Source organism: Phaethon lepturus, unplaced genomic scaffold (assembly GCF_000687285.1).
Source record: "Phaethon lepturus isolate BGI_N335 unplaced genomic scaffold, ASM68728v1 scaffold7987, whole genome shotgun sequence".
Taxonomy (NCBI): Eukaryota; Metazoa; Chordata; class Aves; order Phaethontiformes; family Phaethontidae; genus Phaethon; species Phaethon lepturus.
This window is the reverse complement of record NW_010553967.1, coordinates 1-24,234: the sequence shown is the minus strand read 5'-3', so window position 1 is coordinate 24,234 and position 24,234 is coordinate 1. Positions and strand designations below refer to the sequence as shown.

At 38.2% G+C, this 24,234-nt stretch overlaps 1 protein-coding gene across 1 annotated transcript; it reads right to left on the bottom strand.

Moving 5' to 3' along the window:
• INTS7 (integrator complex subunit 7) lies at positions 1 to 24,028 on the bottom strand. Its single transcript, XM_010291673.1, has 19 exons — positions 23,883 to 24,028; positions 22,841 to 22,987; positions 20,647 to 20,784; positions 20,097 to 20,143; positions 19,398 to 19,597; positions 17,757 to 17,879; positions 14,309 to 14,426; positions 13,201 to 13,335; positions 12,535 to 12,632; positions 11,611 to 11,850; positions 10,739 to 10,876; positions 9,806 to 10,012; positions 6,032 to 6,226; positions 5,163 to 5,266; positions 4,754 to 4,822; positions 3,512 to 3,644; positions 2,209 to 2,307; positions 1,208 to 1,393; positions 1 to 288 (listed from the first exon to the last, which is right to left on the bottom strand). The coding sequence occupies exons 1-19, from the start codon at positions 24,026 to 24,028 to the stop codon at positions 1 to 3; spliced, it is 2,811 nt and encodes a 936-aa protein (XP_010289975.1).
• Between the last annotated feature and the right edge of the window lie 206 nt (positions 24,029 to 24,234).

Here is a 24,234-nt window from a genome sequence, read left to right as displayed (position 1 = left end):
TTAAAACCGTGAGTATGCTGTTCTTTGCTGTTGCTGCTGTGATGGCGGCTGTCCTTGCTGTTGCTGAAGACGAACCTGCTGGGAGTATGGATCCTCAAGAGATTTAACAAAAATAGTTGTTTTAGGCCCAGTTTTCCAGATAATACCATTTGAATCTATTACAGAGGACTCTACTGTGATGTTATGGGTGCCCAGTATCACAAAGTTTAACAGAAACTGAGTGCTGAAGTAGTCGTTGTGTGGTTCCACCCTCTGCTCCATTTCATTGGTCATGTTGTCAATAGGAATCTGAGAACACATGGAAGGTTAAAATGCCATTTTATATAAGCCTGTTAAAATAAGTTTTCTGCTCTCCATTTGAAGGAGAGGAAAAAAAAAAAGAGAAAAATCTTTGTCTTCAATTTTCCTAATCAATGCATGGGCATGTGTGAGCCAGCTTGACATGCTTTTTCATCAATGAATGAGTTATTTTTATATTAGCAGAAGCAAGGTAGCTAACAACTCTTTTTCTCCCTGAAGGTTCTAGTTTTCCAGAGTAAAACGGGTGAGACAAACATTAGACACTCCCTAGTCCTGTTCTTTTAGAAGCAACTGACTTTTTTCTTTCCCCCCTCAAAAAAACCAAATAACAAAAAAACCTCACTCACCAAAACAAGCCTTTCACTGAATATCACACATTAGCAGAATGTAAACTTCAGACATGCAATCTTTGATAAAACTGCTGACTTGAATTAATATGTATCTCCTCAGGTGCTATTTAATTTGGACAGCCTGTCCTCCCAATTTCCACAAACAAACAAAACTTAAAATGAAGATTAAGAAGCTCTAGAGACTATGTGGAACAGAACTACCTACACCTGCCTTTTTTCCCCTTTGGAGTTTCATATGATGTATAACTAGGCTGAATTTTCCTGATCTCAAAGCAGATTCCTAATGGTTTGTTCTGAGCATCACAAAGCCTCTTTTGTTTGGAAGAAAAGCTGTTACTAAAACATATCAGCATACAGCAGACTTAAAAACCCTAGATCCCTTCCATGCACTATGCCTGGCTCCCACCAGTGCTTGAATGTCAACTCTCCAGAGTGAGAGGAGGACAGAAGAATCCATTTATTTCAACCTGAAAATTCTGCTAACCAGAGCCAAACAAAAAAGCAGGAAAACACAGGAAGAAAGCTTAAGACTCATCCTGGCTCTGTTCTACTCATACCTTATAGTCTTGTCCAGATTTGCTCTGCAGCACTGAAGAGACATTTAGGCAGACCGATTGGATTTTTCGGAAAAGGCCTGGTTTAGATCCATGCTGAACCACTCCTTCCACCTTTAGGGCCAATTGCTGATTGCTCTGTACCGCAATAGGTTCTGCTGGGTTCCTTGGAGATGGGGATAGAGCAAGCTGAAACAGAGGAAAAACAAAAATGTAACTTTAAGCCTCTAGAAAAGTGACCACAATTCAAGGATGAACCAGAACACTTTCTTATAGAAAAAAGTCCATGGAGGTGTTTGGTAGGGAAACCAACAAATGGAAACACAGAAGTTGCATCTGAGACTCTTTACTATAATAATTAATAAGCATCATCAGCAATACCAGACATGGTCTTTATATCAGTTCCATTAATTGCACTTCAAAAGAAGCAGAAAAAGTCTTCTACAAAATAGCCACAGCTAAGTCTATTAAGCTGAACAAAGAAGTAAAATGCAACAAGATTAATAATTACTATTAAATATTAAAAATCTTAAGGCTTTCACTTTTCCAAGAAAAAAGGAGCACTTGAGTAAAAAAAAAAAAGTATGACCACTGAAGGTTACACATAGCCATTCTTACTCAGTCAACTGATAAATACTACAATTTTCTTCCAAGATAGTAAGCATTGCTTTTTAAAGGAAAAGTAAAACAGTACAAGTTTATAAAAAAGTCACCTTCCCAGGACTAGAACATTATTTAGCTTTGCGGACTCAGAATCAACAAAAATCCCAGTTAGATTTTTATCTTTAAGGCTTTGCAATCAAAGAACTGAATCCAACTTGCCTACTTCAAGGCCTAGTGGTTCTGAATTATATGTACATTATTAAAGTTATTCCTAAAGATAAACCCAGATACAGTTAAGTATCTTCACTAAAAATGCTTTAGCTTTGTGCCTTCAGTAAGGCTTTTCTCATTAAGTAAAGACTCTACACAGAAATTTTAGGCCACAGTTGAGCACTACTTACCTTAATACTTGTAGACTGCAGCTTTTGAAAAAAGTACCTTTGAAATGAAAGGGGTACCTTCAACAACGCAATGACAGCATTGCACAGACAAGCTGTATGCTGTAAGAAACAGAGCAAATGAGAGGAAAAAAAAAAATCATACATAGCATAGGAAAGAGACATGCAACTGAGGTATTGAGACTGCAGTAACTTCCACTAGAAGTCCAGAAATATATTGGTACAGTCATAGGATAACAGTGACTACACTAAGCCTGTTTATGTTCTGCCCTTTATGAAAAAGGTATTCTGCTCTGGAAAAAACAAGAAGGCCAGGAAAACAAAAAAATCCAAATCATTTCAGTCCTAGTGTTAGAGTTAGCAGAGCAGGATCTGCTTGAAACACTCATACACGAAACCCTCACACACAAACTCTCAAATAAACAACAACTCTCCTCCAAGCAAACAAGACTAGCATCTACCACAACTTAATGTGGTACAATAATTGTCTTTTCTTCCTTTCCCCAACACACTATACAGTCCTTCAGGCTCAGATGAGCCAAGGCAGCGCTACTGAAGTCACTGAGCTGCACTGGTATGGAGCCAGTGACAACTAAGTTTACAGGGTTTACCTTTGCTATGTTTTACACAGCTCCCTCTATTCTATTTGAAATCAATAAGGACTGTTGAATTTAGAAACAAGGCAAACAGATGCCAGCCATGACAAATGAACTACCTTGTTCCCATCAACAGGCACTTCAGCTTTATGATGTTCACTAACAGTAAAAGATGAAACCATACTAGCCCTGTAAAGGAGTATGTTATCAGCTCACTGTTTGCATTCAGCACACTTTACATTGTGTTCTCTGATGACCTGCATTGATAAGAGAAACGCTACACTCACAAAACAGTATTAAATGCCAACAGCTCTGCAACTGAAGCTAGGCTAGTGCTGGACCCTCCAGCACTGTGTGGTATGGGAAGAATTCCTTCATGACAACAGCATGAACAAAGAGAATGCGCTTCAGTATTTGAATGCGAGTGTGACAAGAGATCTGACAGAGACGTGATACCGTATCAGTATCTGCTATAGTCTTAGTATCAGAATCTTTTAAAAGGTTATTTTTAATCACATCAGTAAGTCTAAAGATGTCTTAGCAAAGCCTTTTTTGAAGTTATGAGTCTCCATAGTGACCATTTGTGCCAGTAAGAGGTTATGTTAATTAACCAAGTGTGATCTTCAGTTTCTTGACCACCATAGATATATGGAGTTGACGAGTTTTTGCAACTTTTGTCTACAGAATATAAATTTGAAACTCTTACTGACCAAGTAAGACACAGGAGCATACTTCCTGTTGAGGGATTCCACTTCTTCCAGTACATGATTAAATACAGACATCATTCTTCTTTCATATTCACTCTCAATATGTGCTGTTCCATTTGAGCTATATTCCTGGAAACTAAAAAAAAAAAAAACCCAGACCCACCAAAAAACAACTTTTAATCATGTCTAACATACTTTCCTCATCATAATCTGGGAGGCTAACTCCCAAACAGGCCCAGCAAGACCATCGTCTGTTACAATTTTAAATCCATTAAGAAATAACTACATCTTTCATGCTGTTTACTCTGTTTCTTTATAATTTTTCCACTATAAGACTTGTCCTTTACATTGAAACCCTTTCTTAAGTACAACTTATGCACCACTTTCTGTCCCCACCCTCTCTCACTTGAAGCAGTTATAGGTCTAAACAGACTCAGCATGCTTAATTCCCCTGGCTTTTGTTTAAGCCTGCAGTGTTTATAATGTCTTTAAGAGACTCACAGCTCAAGGAAAAGCAAGAATGCCAGTCAGAGTTAAGACTAAACCTGGAAGTTTATAATCTCATGTTTTGAACACAATTCCATCTCCTAGACACCTAATGTTTGAAGTTCACAGCTTCATACTTTTTACAAGTCTGATTAATGCATCCTCTAAGCAATGCATAATTAATAAGACAGTCACTTAGTATGTTCACTTTATTTCCAATTATAAAATCACACATTTAAGATATTTATCTACATGATCTTCCATTCAATCTCAGCATGGGAGTTTTAAAGAGTGATTCAATCCATAGGTACATCAACATGATTCTCTAGTTCACTGTTTAAAAAAAAGCCAGAGGCGATGGATTTACATTAAAAGTTTGAACTAACTTAATGCGTATCTTTTCAGGACTCTGAAGGAAACAAGCGCAAACAGTAGATATGGGAGCTAACACAGAATGACACAAGTTAAAATAGGTTGCTAAAGAAGAGATTAAAAGTTGTTTTTCATTTTAATGCTAGTCTATATTGAAGACAAGTCCAGTATAAGTGGACCAGATAGCACTATCAGTATAAAATGCAGAACCCAAAACAGTCCTTGGGCTGCCAGGTATAGCATAGCAGCAACAGGTCCTCAAGCCTGCACAGAGAATTAAAAGGGTCTACTGAGAAACTTTCTGAACACTCTTTGAATTCCTGGGCTTAAAGCCCCAAGGATTTGAAATAAATAGCAGAGAAGCAGAAAGTTAATTATCAAACCTACCTTGCAGATTCTGGATCCAAAATCAGAGCTTCTATTGCATGTGAAATCAACAGGCAGCTCTGCTGTTGTCTGATGTTGATACTAAGGAGTTAAAGACTTACAGGGTTGGTACCTAAACCAAGAAATGCAGTGTATTTACTGGCACCTTTCCTTATTTCTCTAGCTTTTATGAAGTAATCCTATGATCATTACTCCTTTAGTAAACATAAAGCAAGAACTATGAAAATCCCAAGTTTTATGCTGTTGCAATTTTTGTGTCATAACTTGTTCATAGAGTAATTCCAAACAATAGTATAGCAATATTTATTTCCAAATAGGTTTTAAGCAATTGGTACCTAAGTTTTTGTTAAGTTTCATACTGTCCACATGGGAAGGAAAGTTGACAAATTCTAAGATTTTAAAAGGATACAGTTCTACATTCTTTAGAGTTGCTGAGTCTGCATCAAAAGATGACTGATACAGATCTCCATACCGCATAGCCAGGTTTCGGAATTCCTCCATTGAGTGTTTCATCTACAGAGACAATGTTACTAGTCAAAAAATCAAATCAAAGGAAAACAAAACCCCACACATCCAGAAAACCACTACACTATGGCATACAACACTGAAGAAATAAGACAACGTACTCTGACAAAATGTATAAAGTTCTTACTTCTTCACACAGATAGAAGTCAAAGTGACAGATTATTACCCATGCATTAAACAGATATTCTTGCTGTAACACAACACCAACATATTCTCCATGGGTTAAAAATAAAGCAAAACAAAAAACCCACAAACACTTCCTCCATCCCCTGCTGGTAAATCAAACTGCTCTGTCGTTCACAGACTACTCACTGATTCTTTCTTGCAGACTACATGCATTTTAGAAGCAGACTGTCTTGGTGTTGGTATCAAGTCAGTTGACATCATTCACCAAAGGGAGCTACTGTAAAATCCTAAAGTATATGTTCTTCCTTAGCATAATCACAGTATCTGAGGTGTTTCAATAGAAGGTGCAAGAGGTCTTGCTGCAAGTTTGAGCACACGGAGTGGCTTACTACATGCATATCCTTGGAAGCTGCATATGTGAATGTATGAGAAATACATACCTGCTCAGCTTCAAAATATGGCCTGCTACTGGCAGACATTGTTATAGCTAAAAGTAAAAACCAAGGCCCATTGTTTAGCAAAACTCTTCACCACCATTTTTCATTTATTTGGTCAGATATGTTTGCCAAGAAGCAAAATTCATACCAGTCAAACATAACTGCACAAGAGTGAAATAAGAACACATGCCTGGTTAGAGATGCGTCCACATCTTTGGAGATCATTTCCTGATGTCATAGCAATCGTTGTGGCAATAGCTGGCGGTGGACTTGTTTTTAGGCTGTTGCAGGTACAAATAAGTTGAGAAAAAGCTTGCAGAAGGTCAATCCTGAGTTTCACAAATCCGCACTGAAAGCTCAGAGGATTAAGTGGCGTACTAGCAGCCTGAAAGAGTAATACAAATGTTGGCAATCTAGGTCAAAAGCAAACATGATAAAATAACTTTGCAATGTCACTGAACTGTCTCATCAGGCAACTGAACCCTTCAGTTCAATTCTAAAAGCTGCCTTTTTAAAACTACATTTAACAGATTTGCTCAATTTAAATCATACTGAATATAAACAGCACAGAAGTCAGGTAATTACCAAGTCCTATTCCAAGCATTAGCACCCTTGTTACAAATGTGACTTAAGCTGTTAAAATGCTATTAGGGCACCTATTTCCTCTTTTTCCAAGACCAAGCCGTTAGGTTTCAAATTACATTAGTCCAGACAGTCCTTACCATAAAGGACAGCACACTGAATTGGAAGGCAAATGGAAACACAGAGGACTGAAAAAGTGATTCTCTGCATCAGCCAAAAGAGAAAGAATTGGCTAAAGTTACCTGCACAAAGAGGAGTGATGACCTTTTTTTTTTTGGAACTGTGGACAGGAACATTACAAAGGCACTGAACCTTCTTGCATTTATGAAGGCAGATACACAGTTCAGTGACAACTAAAACCAGTAAGTAACAGAACTCCAGGAGGGTACACATGCTGCTGTTATTTAGAAAATATGGTTCTGTGAAACTTTTCTCCCTAAGAACTTATCTGACTTGTAGAAGCAGCTGTGACAGCTTAGGACACTCAGGAGAGCGTAAATCACAGCACTTTATTTGATACTAGTTAAGCCAAAATTCCACTACTTATTTTTCTTATGCTGTTGGATTTTAAGAGTACATTTTTTTCATTAGGGGGAAAGAAGCCATCTGCAAAACTAAGCACTGGGACCTTCTCTTACTCAGAGAATGGATGTATGTTAAACTCATGCATGTCTTCCCCCGTGCTTCTTACTCCTCAATAGGAAAGGTCACTTCTGGAACCAAGAAGTTATAACCCATCCCAAAACCTTACTAAGAACCATTTCTTTGCTGGCAGATAAGCAGCAAACTCGTTTCTCACAAAACATCACATCATCTGAGAACTGGCCCACGACTGACTAAAATGAAGAAACATCAGCCAACTGCAACCACTTTAAACTGTTGAGCTAGATTTCAAACAAAGAAATGACTATTTCATCACTTGAGCCACTCAGTTTCTCTTATCTACTGCTTTGCTTTCTCTTCTCCAAAGGCATAAAAGAAAATCCCTTTTGAATGGAAACTGTTCAGTTTATTCTTCAAGGATGGTTTCAGAAAACCCTCTGTGGAAGAGATCTCACTGCACTGTAATTGCTCTACAGAGACTACATGCTTTTATAGAGAGTAAAATACCAGTACTTAGATCAGAAAATCCAGACATTTTTAGTAGCACAAGTTGGACTTGATTCTTGTAAATGGCAATACAAGCTTGTCTCATTAATATTGCAATTTACCTTATCTGCTACCCATATAGCCATGTGCAATAAATGAGTTACAATTCTTTAAAAAAAAAAAAAAGACAGAAAGTTCTTTGGCTTAGCCAACTTCTACAAACACCACCACTTGTTTTCAACATATTTGGAGTTAATACTACTGAATGGTTATATTAGTGCTTTGTTCAAGTTCTGTGCCTTCTCTAGATTACCATCAGTGAAAAATAAGCACAGTGCTTCCAATGAGGTACATGCTCTGTGCCAGAAAGAGCAAGTACTATTCATAACCTTTGCTAACTATACAAGCAAGTACTCAGCAAGACAGATGGGAACTGTGGCCGATACGCTCTGTGACAAGTCCCTGCCCTCCCTCCCACACTTCTCATCCATAAAGTAATGGGACCTTTTTTCCCCTCAAGTGGACTAACTCACATGAAAGAACATTTTGCATACAGCAATGCAAGACAGACAGTTGCATGTATATCAGAAAAGAATTGAGAAATTTTCTGACAAGATCAGACACTGTCTGAGTATTGCATCATTGCTAAACTGGTCTGATTGAACTTCTGCAACAGATTTACTGGCACAGCATCTTCCAGCTACGAAGTGGACAGCTACACAGGGTTCATCATACACACTAATGGTCTGCAGTACCAACAGTGCTGAGTCATGCTCTTCACTGAAACAACAGCAACAGTAAAGCTGAAGTCAGAGGGAAGAAACAGCAAAAGGCTTCAGCAGTAAGACTATCATGCACTTTATGGTACTTCGCTCCCCTTTGAGATGCTGAGTTCTGCAGATGACACAAAACACTGAGTGGCTCCTCTTAGAGCCGATACACTCAAGCATGGTTAGGAATTTGTCCAGAACGATTGCAACAAGTGAGCCACAGCCAGCAATAAAACTCTATTTCCTCCTCTCTAGCCCTCTGAAACCTGTGCTTACTCCTCTGGATCACAACCACCCACAAAGAAGTGCTTTTCTGGGTGCAATATCTATGTGCAACACACAGGAAGTGAAGTCAGCAGAGGAGATGAGGACAGGAATCCTTCAATTGGGAAAGACTAATTAATTAGGTAATTCTATGATTCAGTAAGTTATTTTCCTGCCTGTATTAAATATTAACATCTAATTAGATGAGGTCCCCCCCGCAATGTCTTCTAGATACTGGAGAAATCTTGAAATGTTGAATTAAAAGCCTTATTCACTCAGCCAACAAGTTAAAGGCAAATACTTGAAGCATGATGGAGCCTTCCCTCAGAGAACAAAGGTTTAAAGTGTATGTCCTTCCTGATTATTCAGGGACAATTTATTAATAAACCATAATATCTGAACTTTATTAATCACTAATATCTGAATTGTCACAACACTGACAGTTCCAGTAACGGGTGGGAAAGCAGTTTCATTCAAAAAAACATATAGAAAATTGTATGTAAAAATTTCTTCATGGAAACTACAATATGAAAGAAAGCATTGTGCGAAGATAGATCATCTTTTGTTACAAAGCAACTTCACAGTAAGAACTGAAGGTCCATATTCATTGGTGCCTTTTTTGCTTACATTCACAGACACCACACACAGAGCTTCTTGCTGTTTTCACCACTTCAGAGAAACAGAAGGTACTTGAATAAAAGCAGGTACTGTCTGAATTCTGCTGATTTCATGTGATTGGATCCTCCCTCTTACTAAATTGGTGTTGCCTTGTTGTTAGGATTCCATTGGATCACGTTGTCAAACACAAGGCAACGTGAACTCAGCAGAAGGAAGGAAGACAATTAAATCCTTCTCCATATCTCAAGAAGATATGGAAAAGCCCATTTAGACAAATTCCCAGGCTCGACTATTACAATAGTGTTCATTCAGCCAAGACAAAGAATGGAAAATTTTAAGTACTGTAACTTTAAAAAAGATCTGTCACATATCCTATGATTTGATTAAGGCAGGAAGTGAGGCAGGGGGAAGAAAAGGAAAAAAAATAGAAATCTAGTTAATCACACTTAGCTGAGCTACAGGATCTTCTCTCTGAAGATGCAGTGTGTTACAACTGGCTCTTCCCTGCAGTCCTCTCAAAAACAGAATCTCGCAGATGTCAGGCGTCTTTAAAAACTTTTCATAGGTTTAAGAACAGAAACCAGACAGACCTACTGCAGTATACAGAAACATCATCACTGAAGTAGAACATCTATGCTAACCGTCAGTGATGCTATTCCTTTGTGATAGGATTTTAGAGCTTCAGCAATGCAAGAAAGTGCTGAGCTGTAGCTGTCCTCCTGCAAACCTGTCAGACACTGTTCTGCATGGGAGAACTCCTTCAAGCTGTTCAGCCAGAAGTAGAAGTGTTCTGAAGCCACTTGAGTCAGCAGGCTTTGATACAGTTCTCTGGCCATGTCATGGTTGCCCTGTAATGACAAGAATGTTTCTAAGAGGGGACATGAAAGAAAGCTGTGGGTTTCTATAGAACAAATACAAATAAGAGAACGGTTAACATCTCCAAAACTATTTCCATTTTTAAAGTAAGAGTAGTGAAACTTCTTCCAATCATTTGATCATGGCAATCCTAACAATAAATAAAGCACAAATGCTTCTTTTATGGAAATATCAGCCTGTATAAACTATAGTACTTATTTACACAAGATAATTCAACAAGACAAGAAACAAATATTGACATTTACTTCCACTCCAGCATCTCATACTAAGGTTTCTATGTAATTCTAAACCCAGCTGTAACTTTACTGAAGCAAAAAGGGAAACAGCATCTTTTTCTTCCTTTCTTCACATGGAAGAAAGAGAAGCACACATCAGGATGGCCTATATCACTTTCTAAAGAACAGCTAGACAGTGCAGATTAGGCATGTGCTCAAGAAAGTATCAGATCATTACTTACTTCAAATACTTCAAAAAGACAAGTGAAAAAACATCCTGATGGGATGAATGCCCTGAATGGCATAAATCCGAATCAGCATTCCAGGGAATTGAGGGAAAATGTTGGGGTTTTTTTTGCTCCCCTCATCTCCTCCTCCCCAGTCCTACCATTTTCCTTACTTTCTTTTTTCATTTAAAAAAAAAAAATCACTAGCATCCTTCCAACCACACCAAACCATCTTTCTCCAGGTATTTTCACTTACCATTCTGGAAGCCTGCCTGGCTATCCTGTAGGCTGTCCATCCATTGGAGGCATTCTCAAGTTGCTGTTTGATAACAGTTTTGATTTCTGAAGACAAAGCCTTCTGACTGGAAACAAATATCACTGTGGCAAGAGAAACCTAATGAAGAGTGGAGGGGTGAAGAAAATTATATTTCAGGAACTGAACAAAACAAGAAAAAAAGCTAATTCTGTTTCCTAAACTACCAGAAATGATCTCCTTGATTTTAGACTCAAAACTACATAGAAGGTTACATATATGTTTTAACTGAGAAACTTTTCTCAGTCATACATCTTTTAAACAGTTATGGCAGCCCAAGTATTTCTTGTAGATGAAAGTGACTTTCATCTAAAAAAATCTTTACTCTGGTTTTTAACCGAGATATTTCAAATGCTCCAAATGAATTAATGGGAAGCTTGTAATTTCTTTCTTAAAATTCAAATTCATTTCCAAATAGATGTGATAAAAACATTTTTATCTCTTACAGTATATTAAGTCATGTGCATCAGAATACCATACATAAATTGAGCTAACTGCCACTTTGTTTTTCTGGAAGCATTATTTTACAGATACCCCAATAATTTAAATAGCTAGGTTTGTCTAAGCAGTGCCATCTGCTGGAAAATCTACTGGAATACACTGCATAGTTCAGCTCCACCTGTGAGATAGAATTTTGACATTGAACACTGACATAGGTCATCAAAAGTTAAAACAAAACTGAAAATAGCGGCTATAGACTGGCACATCAACTTGGACATAACAAATGGCTTAGCTGCCTTTTAAAATAAAATCCATCCATGGTAGTTTATATAGACTTTATCCATCAAGGGCTATTCACCAGATTGATGTCTTACCAAGAGTTCCTGTTTTTTATCCGTGGTAGATCGTCCAATTAATTTATAGAGGTCCATTAGATCTCCTAGCATCCCATCTGCTAGGACAGGCAGTTGCATGGCAATAGCTGCTAGACAGTGGCACATGAGAATCCTAGCGGCATCCTGGGCACTGTGCAACTGCGTCAGCAGGGATTCAACTACTGACTGGCTCAGGTGAGGACGGCACTTGACCAGCTTCACCATACAAGTTAATGTGATCTGCAACTCACACAATCAACAGGTACAATAAGAATAATGTCTACTTAAAAATTAAAAAGTCAGACACCTACGTCCAAGTATGACTACAGAAATATGGAATATCTAGTATTTTCAGAACCATGTACTCTACAGAAGATGAGATTTTTCTAAGACCACAAGCCTCTGTCCTGGAGCTCACAGCACTAAAACATATCACAAATTCAAAAAACAATAATCTTCTTTTTCACAGCACTAGCCTGTACAGGTAAATAACTAGATAAAATTACTGGTAGCAGATTATAAAGTGAGGAAAAAAAATAGTTTATAAAAGTGTTGTAATCATGTGCATTGCATCCCCATCTCCAAAATGCAGGTTCTCTCCAAGATTCTCTTCATCCTCTGGAGACATCTCCATCCCATGTTCACGTTCATGTTTTATTACAGCTGCTCCTCTGAGAGGAATGCATTTTTATTTTCCCTTATAACAATCAACTTAGTCTAGAGCTGAGAGGAGTTGCATAATAGTGGTGCACAGTTTATCTACCACTCTGAACTCGGATTATGGGCAAAACATAGAAAAATCTTAATTTCCTTCCAGTACATTATGCTTCCACCAGAAAAGATCTGGTGCACGCTAGCCTGTCTCTTATACAGGCTATTACTATAACTTACAGCTCTGCTTGGGTAAGACAACAGTAATGTCACCTTTAAGGTTGCCTGAGCTCCTGGACTGTCATCTTGACTACAAAGAACAAGAAGGGCTTCTAAGCCAAAAACTGCATCTTGCTCCAAAGGCAGAAGATCTAAGAAAATAAAAACAGAGTAAGTTAGTTCCCTGTTACGTTTTCTGACCATAATTGCTGTAATACTTGCACTGGTGTTGCAGTCATGACAGATAAGTACCTTCCTTCTGCCTTACCTTATGTTGATTAGAAACAGTCTGCCATTCCATGCATCAGGTAACTATTCAGCAGTCACACCAACTGTGACATTTGTAGAGCGTGCATAAATCTCTGGACTAAGAATTCTAAATGCCCTGTTATTCTTTTGCAACAGACTTTGTGCAAAGAGTTTTCAAAGGTTGACAAATAATTCACTAGTCTTACAGCAAAGGTAAGACAAGCATTTATTTAGCATGAGTTCTACCGTGCCCAGTAATTATCGCTAATTTAGATGAAAATGGAATCTTCCCAACCATTCATAAAATCATACAGAGTATTTCCTACTAGATTATAGTCCCCATTCTCCCCTAAGCAGCATGAAGGATCAGACAGAATTGGACAGGTTCATAGACAAGACCAGTTAATACATATTAAGCGCATAAGCCTAGACTGTAAACAGACACGTTTCATTGTCCTTGCTTTCATTTACCTTTTTCCTGACAGGAGGCTGATATATTAGTCAGAATTCTCACACCATGAGCTGCAATGCCACGGTTATTATGGTAACAGCATTCCTGTGCTAGTTTTACTAAATCAAATGATCTTGCAGTTGTAGCTGCTGTTCCTAAATAAAGACAAGGCAAACAGGACATAAACCAGCACATCCATCATTACACCACAGATCTTTTCAAGTACATTTCTGAAAAAACCTATATTGACTTAGGGTTATTTTTTCCCTTACGTTTAAAGGATAGGATGAAAAACGTATCTTTCTCTCTCTCTCCCTCCATTCCTGAACACTATACAAGTTAGACATACATGAGAAATACTACTTGGGTCTAAAGGCTGATGTTTCAAGGACTCAAAGAAATATTGCTTTAAGAAATATTATATCTGATTAAAAAAAGCTGGTGAGCATATTAATTAAAACATGCCAAAATGACCGAAGAGGATATACTATTTTTCTCTATTTCTGCAGCCCATGTACTTGGGCTCATAACACTCATTAGGGCAGTCTGGCTTTCAAGAAGAAAAAAGAAAACAGTATGATCACAATTTGAAGAACAAGATACCTTGAATCACTTAAATTTCTACTCTATTTCTTCATAATATAGTCACAAGGCAAAAAGGTTCACCTGGTAGTGAAGCAGATCCTTCTCACAAGAGTGGCATAGCTTCACTGTGCCAGGGTAACATATGCCAGCCCACTCTCACACCACTAAGTCTCCATAGTACTCAAAAACTATGCAAATCCATGGTTTCAAAGCACCTTAAGCAAAATGCAGGTCAGCCATTTGAGAGACATTACATTTCTTCATTTTAAGAAGAAAAGTTGAAGTCCCAAAGGTAAAGAAACCTTTCATATAGCATATTACCCACAAAATCCAGAACAAAATCTTAGACCATGACTATTCATTGGTATACAGTATCCCATTTTAAGTTTACATACAATGAACACAGTCTGACTTTCAGCTAGTGTTACGAAGTTCAAAAATAGTTTAAGAATATGCTAGAAAGTCTTTAGATTAAACTGATTATCAGTAGATAGCAAATCCATTACAAATTGCAAAGATAATAATCTAATCTAGTTTTCTTACCTGGAGCACTGATGAAATATTGTTTAATGGCAATGGTCCCTGATAACGTGGAAAGAACAGAGAGCATGCCCAGTTTCAAGCTGTCATAAGGAGTGTGAAGAGCAGATTCACAAAGTGCCTAAAGATTAGCAGGAGAAAAGATACAGAGGGAAGGAAGTCCCATGAGCTACCTGTATTAAACGTTTAGTTGCACTTGTCGGTGAAAAATTTTGAGAGTCCAGATTTTTCCACAGAAAATACTACACTGAAGTCAAAAGTTAGAAGTCATGTCCTGAAGCATCTGTTTTAGTAGACCGAGGACATGGCTTGCAGAAAAGTGACAGTGCATCTCATATGCTAGGAAACAGCAATTATAAGTCATTTATTAATTAAAAGTCAGGAGCAAAAATATTATCAGGTCTCATTGATCAAATATTGCAAAAGTTTTAAGACCCTTCTCCAGTCTGAGGCATACTGATTATTTTGCCTTATAAACAATCTGCAGGGTTTTATGTAAGAATACATCTCTGACGAGCAGTTTCAAGTGTCATTTCCTTTAACAGTCCTGGTGTCCAACAGAATACAGTTCAAGTTTCTTGGCAAACTTCTCAAAGCATATTTTATTTTAACTCATTTATAGTAGAGCTCCTGTCATACTTTCGTGCCTTTTGCCTCCTCAGGCCTTATCACATCTAAATTAGAATAACCCTTAAAATTCATATTGTTCTTGGATTCATTACGCCCACAGCTTAGCCATTCATTGGTTTTAGAGGCTTTTTTAGTGAACATGAGAGAAAACAATGAGACACATAAATGGAAAATATAAGTATATTCTGCCCCAGAGACTGCCAAAGCTGAATGACAACATCCAGTAACTGAATGAAGAAAAACAACAACACAGACTTAGTTCCACAGTACAAATAAAAACCCCAAATAGTGTTCTTATCAGGCATACCTAAGTTCTTGTATGGTGTAAGGGTTAAATTCTAAAAAAATTTGTAATTTGTACCAACGTAGTGTTTTGCTAATCCACTGAAAAGTATGGCATCAACAGACAGAAGAAGATACCATGAGTAGGACTGCAAATGAGTCTTGATGTCTCCTAAGGCACTGATGTTTTACTCCAGTGCTATTAGATCACCACTCACAGAGCATATTTGAAACAGTAACTATGAAGAATGCCAGGAGCACAGAATTAGCAGGCTGGACCACAGACTGTTACCTTCAGAGTCAGTAGGACTGCTCTAAGCATCAACAGCAACAGCTTCTAAAACTGTGTCTACAAATGAGTGAAGTCTCCACAATTCAAAGACCAAGCCTCCTATCTGACCTGCACAGACCGACGCAAAATGCTGAAGAAGTTGACACTGATGAAACTCTTGTTGGTAAAAATGTATGAGAAGCAGGTTTTGCCGTGAGAAAAGGAGGGTCTGTTCCAGTCCCTGTTGCATAAACATTACCAAGTCATTTAAATATATGGAAAACAGTTGCCCAACTCAAAATGTTGGCTTTGTATTTCAGAAGTCAGAAAAATTCTCATTACTTCTGCATGCCATTCAGCAAGCAGTAACAAGCTTCAGACAGTTAATTTTGTTCTAACTCAGTCACTGATTTAGTTCTGACACCAGTGGAACTTTTTCCTACGCATTTCAACCATCAGGACACTATATAACGATGAAAGCCATGTTATCAATGTCTCTCACTTGTATCAAGAGAACTACCAACCAGGCATAATGGTATAGAGTAGCATTTTGACTGCAAATAATCCATAAACCATTAAAGCAACTCCTTAAAATTCCTAAAAGGAAGTAAATTTATGGTATTAATCCATTATGAAGAACAAAGTAGTTCACTAAAAAAACCTCTGCACACTCCAAATCATCTTATCTAAGAATCGGAGACAAAGGAAAACATGCTTTATTTCTCACATATTATTAACAAAAATCTGCAGTTTTTCCTCCCAGCTCCCTTAATGTTCCAACAGCATATAGCAACAGTAGCTTCCAAGAGTAGCAAAAACAAAGAAAAAAGACCAAGAAAAGTAGAACTATAAGCCTGTGCCATTAAGTTCTTGAAATATTTACTTTCCCACTAATCTAACCTGAAGTTGTTTTCTCTAGTGACTTCTACCAGAAAAAGGGAAAAACAAGGAGAAAAAGTGCTCATATACAACTGTGATTGAAAGAAAGCAGCAATACTATCTACAATATAACAACTGTTTCCCCAAATAACACAGATGCACTATAAATACGTTCTAGGGTCTCATTCATGCAACAGGAGTCAAGGATACTATTGAAAGTGAATCATTAATTCTAAAAAGTGAAGTCAAAATTACATTTGTCCTTTCAAGTATATCTTGCTGGATGACATGCTTTGACAAATCCCAGAGAGACTCTGTTACATGAGAGCATTAATATGTATTCAGTATCATAAGACTAATGTAAATGTTCAGCTCTCATGTCTATTATCTTAGATGAGTTTGTCAGACAGAAAAGTTATTTCCTTACTGTAAAAAGGCCTACTATGACACATGCCTTTCCTCAGTTATAATACTTCAACATTGATCCTTATGGGTCAACTTATCCAACTCTGTATCTTCTATGAACTGTTCGTTAATACTTGGCTACCCTGCTTGGCAGAGTAACCTAACTTAAGGATATGGAGATGTTCTTTTTTCCTTTACCTCCCAAATCACAGAATCACAGAATCATTAAGGTTGGAAAAGACCTTCAGGATCACCAAGTCCAACCGTTAACCCAACACCACCATGTCCCCTAAACCATGTCCCGAAGCACCACATCCACACGTTTTTTGAACACTTCCAGAGATGGCGACTCCACCACCTCCCTGGGCAGCCTGTTCCAATGCCTGACCACCCTCTCAGTGAAAAAATTTTTCCTAATATCCAATCTAAACCTCCCCTGGCGCAACTTAAGGCCATTTCCTCTCATCCTATCACTAGTTACTTGGGAGAAGAGACCAACACCCACATCGCCACAACCCCCGTTCAGGTAGTCATAGAGAGCGATAAGGTCTCCCCTGAGCCTCCTCTTCTCCAGACTAAACACCCCCAGTTCCCTCAGCCGCTCCTCATAAGACTTGTGCTCCAGATCCCTCAAGCAGCTTTGCTGCCCGTCTTTGGTAACGCTCCAGCCCCTCAATGTCCTTCTTGTAGTGAGGGGCCCAAAACTGAACACAGTATTCAAGGTGCAGCCTCACCAGTGCCGAGTACAGGGGCACGATCACTTCCCTGCTCCTGCTGGCCACACTATTTCTGATACAGGCCAGGATGCTGTTGGCCTTCTTGGCCACCTGGGCACACTGTTGGCTCATGTTCAGCCAGCTGTCAACCAGCACTCCCAGGTCCTTTTCCAGCAGGCAGTTCTCCAGCCACTATGGTTCTTCCAGAAACAATTTTACAACTAATTGCAAAGTTTCATGATAAACTTTAGCTTAAAAATTTATAAACCTGAATATTTTCTCTGCTCCATGTATGTGGTGTCTTGTTGGCCAACAACTTCAAATCTTGGATTGCAAGCCTCTTCACAGCCTTTCTGGGGTCATTCTTCAAGTACTGCAACAAAAGCTGGATCTGCAACAAAGTAAATTCACTGTTTAGAGAGAGATACTACTGGAAGTCTTTTCCAAAGTACTTGAGAAAAAATTTTGAGCATACCCATCCAAAACTAAACTTGCCGCATCTGTCTAATTGCTAGCCATGTGGAAAAGCCCCTACTCAGACTGTGATGCCATGACAAGCTAAAACACTCTGGCAGCTGATTTCTACCATCCTGCTCTCCTTGTTCATGCACCCTTCTCTACATCACTCTGCAGACCTGAAAAGCCTTGAGACCTGTTTCAGCACTCAGAAATACCATAAAACATCCCTGAGAAGCTCAGTAAACACCTTATACTATCATGATTATGTTACTAGTAAGTATTCTGGGCACTTGATGTCAATTCAGGTGTCTGCATGATCTGCGGTGAACAGATAGCAACACAGACATACCTTGTATGTCTCAATAGTTGCCAAAAACCCAACCAAAATCAACCCCTACCCACCTCCTCCAAAGCACTTATCTCAAATTAAATGGCACTTAACTGCATGTCCTTTGTTGTTAAAATTTCCTAAAAATTTACAGAGATGAACTAGCCAGCACATGAAAAAGCATGAACATGCCAGTCATGGTTGTGCTCTCCATCCCCACCCTGGCTACATCACTTTTAAGTAGTACTTGCTATTGTGTTGCAGAAATACAGCTTAAATCACCATGCTTATATGCTTTTTAATGGTAGTAAAGTGTCCTAATGTTGTTTCAGTACTATCAAAAGCATCCTCTGAAATACAGAAATCAGCCATACCAAAAAAGACGTTCCAGACAGATCAATGCTATTAGTCTAACAGTAACAGACGTCAGCCTTCCATAGCTGCACAGGATTGAAAGAAAGCAAATAGATTTCCATGACTACTTTGCAAGGATTAGTTAGATGAATCTCAAATGTCACTGTCTTTAGACCTGCTACATAAATCACATCCACAAAGCACATTATTAGAACAAAAAAGCATTGTATTTTTCCATCACTGCTTTCCCACAACTTGGCTTATAGTCCTAAATTATAGCAACAGATTCAAATTCCTCAGAGTTCTTCAAGAAATACGTTTTTAACTGCACTTGATGCTACTGAAATATTCATTCGCTTGCATGCAAGGAAGGCAAAAGGCACACCCACGACCCAAGAGACTATACAGCAGTGAGAACTGAAGTCTGGGTTCTACAGGTAAGATGAAATGTTTTCAAAAAAACTAGGGTGTTTGCTTTCCTAAATGCTGATTGATCCTAGCTGATTTCAATCCCAGTTGATTTAAAGGCAGACAGGTTATGATCTGTTAAAAAGGGTTTCTGTGTTTGATGGGGTTGTCTGGAAACAGGACCAGAAGGCAAAAAAATATGAAAGCAGCAGCGGTTTTCAGGGTATTCTTTCTCTATTGCACATACAAGCAACCATCCTAGCATATCCAACACAACTTCTTTTCAGCATCAGCTACAATCTGAGTTTTTTAAAATGCACTTTATACTTCAAGATGAAGGAATGAATTAGGAAGAATTACCTGTTTAGGAATGTCAACCAAAGAAGAAGCAGCAAGCAGAGTAAAGGTGTGCAGAGTAACAATGACCATCTTGGTAGAGGGATATGATGTTACCAGCTGCTGAAGCAGCTGCCGTGAGCTGGAGGCCAGGCTAGCATCATGGTGCATGTGCTGTAAAATAGGGATCAACTTCAATTTCAAGTCCACAGGTGTGGCCAAACCTGCAACGAAGAAGAGAAACACAGGCAGAGAGTTAGTCCTTTGCATCGGCTTTTGGCAGTACTGAAACACACAACACATCTGCATTGCTACTACTGCTGAATGCAGATTGTGCAGACACCTGCGTTAGCTTCAAATAACTCATCTGCTAGCTAACAGCATAACTACAGCAGTATCAAGCACTTTCATGGTTCTTGGAGAAGGCTGCTCCTTGCTTCATTGCAGGTAACACATATTAACTCATGTGAAGTAACCTGTGATACATCTATGTAAGTTTATTCATCATTATTCTTTACCGAACAGGTATTTTGAGAACCTAGATTTTAAGAGGACACAAGAGCCAGATATTAGATTATTGATTAACTAATTTAATTTAAAAGCTGGAATCATTTGTGGGTATGGGCAACAGCATTCTGTTATCAGCTATTTACATACAGATAACAAAGAATTCTCAAGAGAAATCAGAGCTTTTCCCTTTTGTCATTCAATATACATATGTACCTTGAATCATCTCACTGATTTTATTACATATTCCGGCAGCAAAATCCCTGTAGAGAAAAGACAAAGTACCAGGTGAAATTAAAAATAAAGAAATAAATAATTAAAATTAAAAATCAACTCAACTACCAAACATTGTGTTTTAATAATAAAATTTTTCACAAAACAGTGCTTGCCAAGACCTAAATAGTTTTAGAACCCCTGCACATGGGCATGATCAAATGATAAAATGGAAACTTTCAAAAACATGTCAAAGTGACAAGCAGCACTACATTTTGTTCCCTAATACAATTTCTGTAAAACAATCATTGATTAAAGCTGCTATTCCACTTTGCATTCCCATATTTATGAGCTTTCCATTACCTTTTTAGAAAAAGAAAAGTCTCTTAAACTTGTAAAGAAATCTGAGTACAATACTGTTATCACACATGATTAAATGTTTTGTTGTGACATGGTTAGCACTACAGAAGGAAATATTAAGGTTTGCAACTGCCAACGTCCATGGTGTTTCCATCCTCTGTAATGTGAAAAACTGAAAAAAATTACATCTTACTTTGATTGTGCAGAAAAGTTGGCAGCAGCAAATATGGCAGCTTCAACTTCCACATTATCATGTGAATCCAAACTCTGACGAATACTGTGATGTGCATTCTTCCTTTCCGGAATAATAGACGCCATGCTGCCCAACATCCTACAGAAATAAATCACAGCAAAACCAGAAAGAACAATGATCATGAAGAAATGCAAGATGAAACCAAATAGAAATGTAAAATGACTGGTTAAAAGATTATTTTTATATAAATATGTGCTCTTTCATGTCTATTACAGAAACAAACAAATGCTAAAAGTACACATGTAATTAAAAGGTAACAAGTTTTGTCATGTGGGTTATGTTAGTGGTTTAATACAAAATTCATTATGTTTTGATACCTTTTGGCTTGAAATGGGCACAGTGAGAAACTCACCAAGAATTCTTTTAAAATTAAGAGTGCACTATGGCACTGGGAACAAGTATGTTTAAGATGCTTCTACATTCAAGCTCTGGTATCAATACAACAGATTTAATGCTAAAATGTACTCATGGCTATTTTCAGACACACGTGAAGTACACATCATGGGATACAAATTCAGAAATGTGGTAGCCTAGGGGGATTAAAAAAAAGGCATTTAGAGAACTGTTTCCACCCTTTCTATCCCTCTTCCCAGTTAAGATGCAGAAGTAAATAAATGACAAATATCTGAACAGTCATAAATTTTAATCACACACTAAGAAAGCAAAGTTTCTAGAGTATTACCATGTCAAGCAAACAAATACTTGACTTTCATCATTTGTTTCCAAGATCTTTCACTGATGTGAGGTAAGGCTATTACTGGGAATAGCACAATACCTTTTGTGTAACTGCCAAAAAAGGAGCAAATCAATCTATACTTTGCTAAGAATATCTCAAGGATACTTTCCAGGCATATTTAGCATAATCCAATTAAAAGAAGAATTAATGCAGGATTTGCACCGATGGTAATTTTAGCAAGAGTTTTATGCAAATATTTACACAATTATCTAGCAATAAAATTCCACAGACAAAGTTTTGTTTTAGCAGATCTTTCTTTTAGCATATTCTTTCTTATGGGCACTATTTAAGGACGTCAAAAACAAATCAACTGAAGATTTTAATCTGAAACTGCTAACCAACAGACTTTTCAAACTTTAACTTGATTTGTGAATTGATTAGTATTTTAAGTGTTTTCTCAAACTGAGCAGATTCCTGGGACTTCCAGCAGTCTGCAAAAATAACCCTCAACACCAGTCTTGACATGGAAGTACAAGAAAACATGTAGGTATACTGTATTTAGAGATTTCTGAGACACCCTTCTGAAGGTGTCTTTTCATGAAAGCATAATCTCAAATAAAATATCAAAAGAAAGAAACAGAAGTATGAGCTAATCAAACAACCACCTGTTAATGCCTCACATCTTTCAATAATGAATCAGTGTTCTAGATGGACAGAAGAAAATAATACAAAGGGAGAAAGAAGACTGCTCTCTTCACATTTGAATTCACTTGCACAGGATTTGGAAGATGCAGTTAAGATGATCATGTTGGATAGTGTTAGAGACACAGACACCAAAGCAGCAGGGACAGTGACATTCAAGATAGCTTAATTTTTTTTTTTCCCCCCATTTGAGTCCCAGGAAGTCTAAAGCAATCAATAATACAATGGCACTTCCTTAGAAGTTATTGATCAGAGACCAACAAGCAGTAAACTTCTAGGACAATGATAAATGAAAAATAGGTGCAAGCATAACAAGGTTCACGTAAACAAGTTTTGGTTACAAGTTAACACAATTATTTTGACACGTAAGGAAGCACTTTCCTTTTGGTCCTCATCTAAATATATCATAGGCAACATACGATATATTGCATACAGCTACTGTCTGGGTTATGCATACAACATGTTCATTTTTCTTCTCTCAAGTACACAAAATTTCAGTGCTGCAAATTTTGTTTTCCCTGGAGCCACCCACAAAATTCTCACCATCATAAATGGCTAATAACCTTCTGATCACAGATCCTTATTGTTCATTCCCTTTAGAGACAGATGTCTTCGCCTTTAACTCTGTAAGCAATGTATAAGAAGTCTCCTACATTTCATACATGGTAACTGCAGATTTTGTTATTCCAGACTAGCATACTAATAATTACCTAGAGATTTGAAGAAGTAAGTTAGGTTTATTTATGTAATACATACCGAAGCGTAATAGCCCGAGCAACTGGATCATTGCTATGAATTACTGAGAAAACTCTCTTGACAAACTCATCCACATTTAGGATCTTCTCTAAGTGCTTCTCACTCTGCTGAGTAACTTTCAGCACACACAGCCTCAGGAAGTTGTTCCTATTAGAAGACACACACATTTCTTTATCAGGCTGTTTTATAATAAAAATTCAAACACTTTAAACACAAAATCATTTAAAACAAACTTCTGAGAGCAAGTTAAAATAAGAAAAGGTCTATGCTTTAGAAACATTACATTTAATTAGACGGATCAAAAAGATACTATTAATACACTATTGTTTTATTTTCTAGTACGAGTAGTGTCAAATTTAGTCCTAATTCCAGGCAAATGAACCTGTTGACACCAGTGAGAAAGAGCGTAAGGAGATGCCTGTTTTGTGCACATTCAGGGATCTATTTCTGCTAGAAAAGCATGTCCAGGCCTAAGACAGAAAAGTGTAATTGCCATTACCAGGTGTGAATGAATTTCTTTTTCCTTCCTAGAGCCAACAGTGAAGATTCCACGACAACAACAGATAACTTCATAAGCCATTGCAAAGTAGCTCCAATTCTATCACATGCATCATTTAGACATCAGGCACTTGAAAAAGCTATACCTTGGGCTTTGTTATTAACATTCCTTAGAGATGGAATTGGCACATATGATCATTCGTTATTATGAATTTGAACGTGCCTATGGAGCAGAATTTTCACCAGTTGAACTTAAACCAGTCAGCAAGCAAATCCTCAAACAGGGACAGATGGAAAAGAATTGTGTTATTTACCACTCGCAGCCACTTAAGCCCACTGAAGACCAGGAAAGCAAGCTTCGGTCAAGCACAATAGAGTAGGTGCCACTGTGGTGTGGCAAGCAGAAAAACCCTACTTGCCTTGTCTGAGGCAAGCAGAAAAACCCTACGAACTGCCCAGGTCCCAAGGCAGCAACACTCCAAGATACAGTGCATTGCTACGGATCAGAGATTTGAATGGATAGAGACTGAGTGATGCTACTTACCCCACGCGGAAAACATCAGCTAGTTTTAGGAAAGCTGAATTAATAAGAATAGGGAAAGGATATTTCTGGAAGAGCCTGGGAAAACGAACGACGGCTTCGCACTGCTCCCCGAGTTTGCCAGACCTGAGGCCTAAACAAGGCGACATTAGTTATGGGCGAAACCGATTCTCCTTCAAAACCTGATCATTCCTCCATCCCCCGCCCGCGCGGTAAAGCGGTACAAAACAAAGCTCCCGGCCGCCGGGGACGGAAGGACGGGCCGGGCCCGCTCCCCATAGCGCTGCGGCGGGCAGAGAACGGGCATCAACGGCCCTAAGGACAGCCCCACGGGGCGAGCAGCCCCAGCCCCACT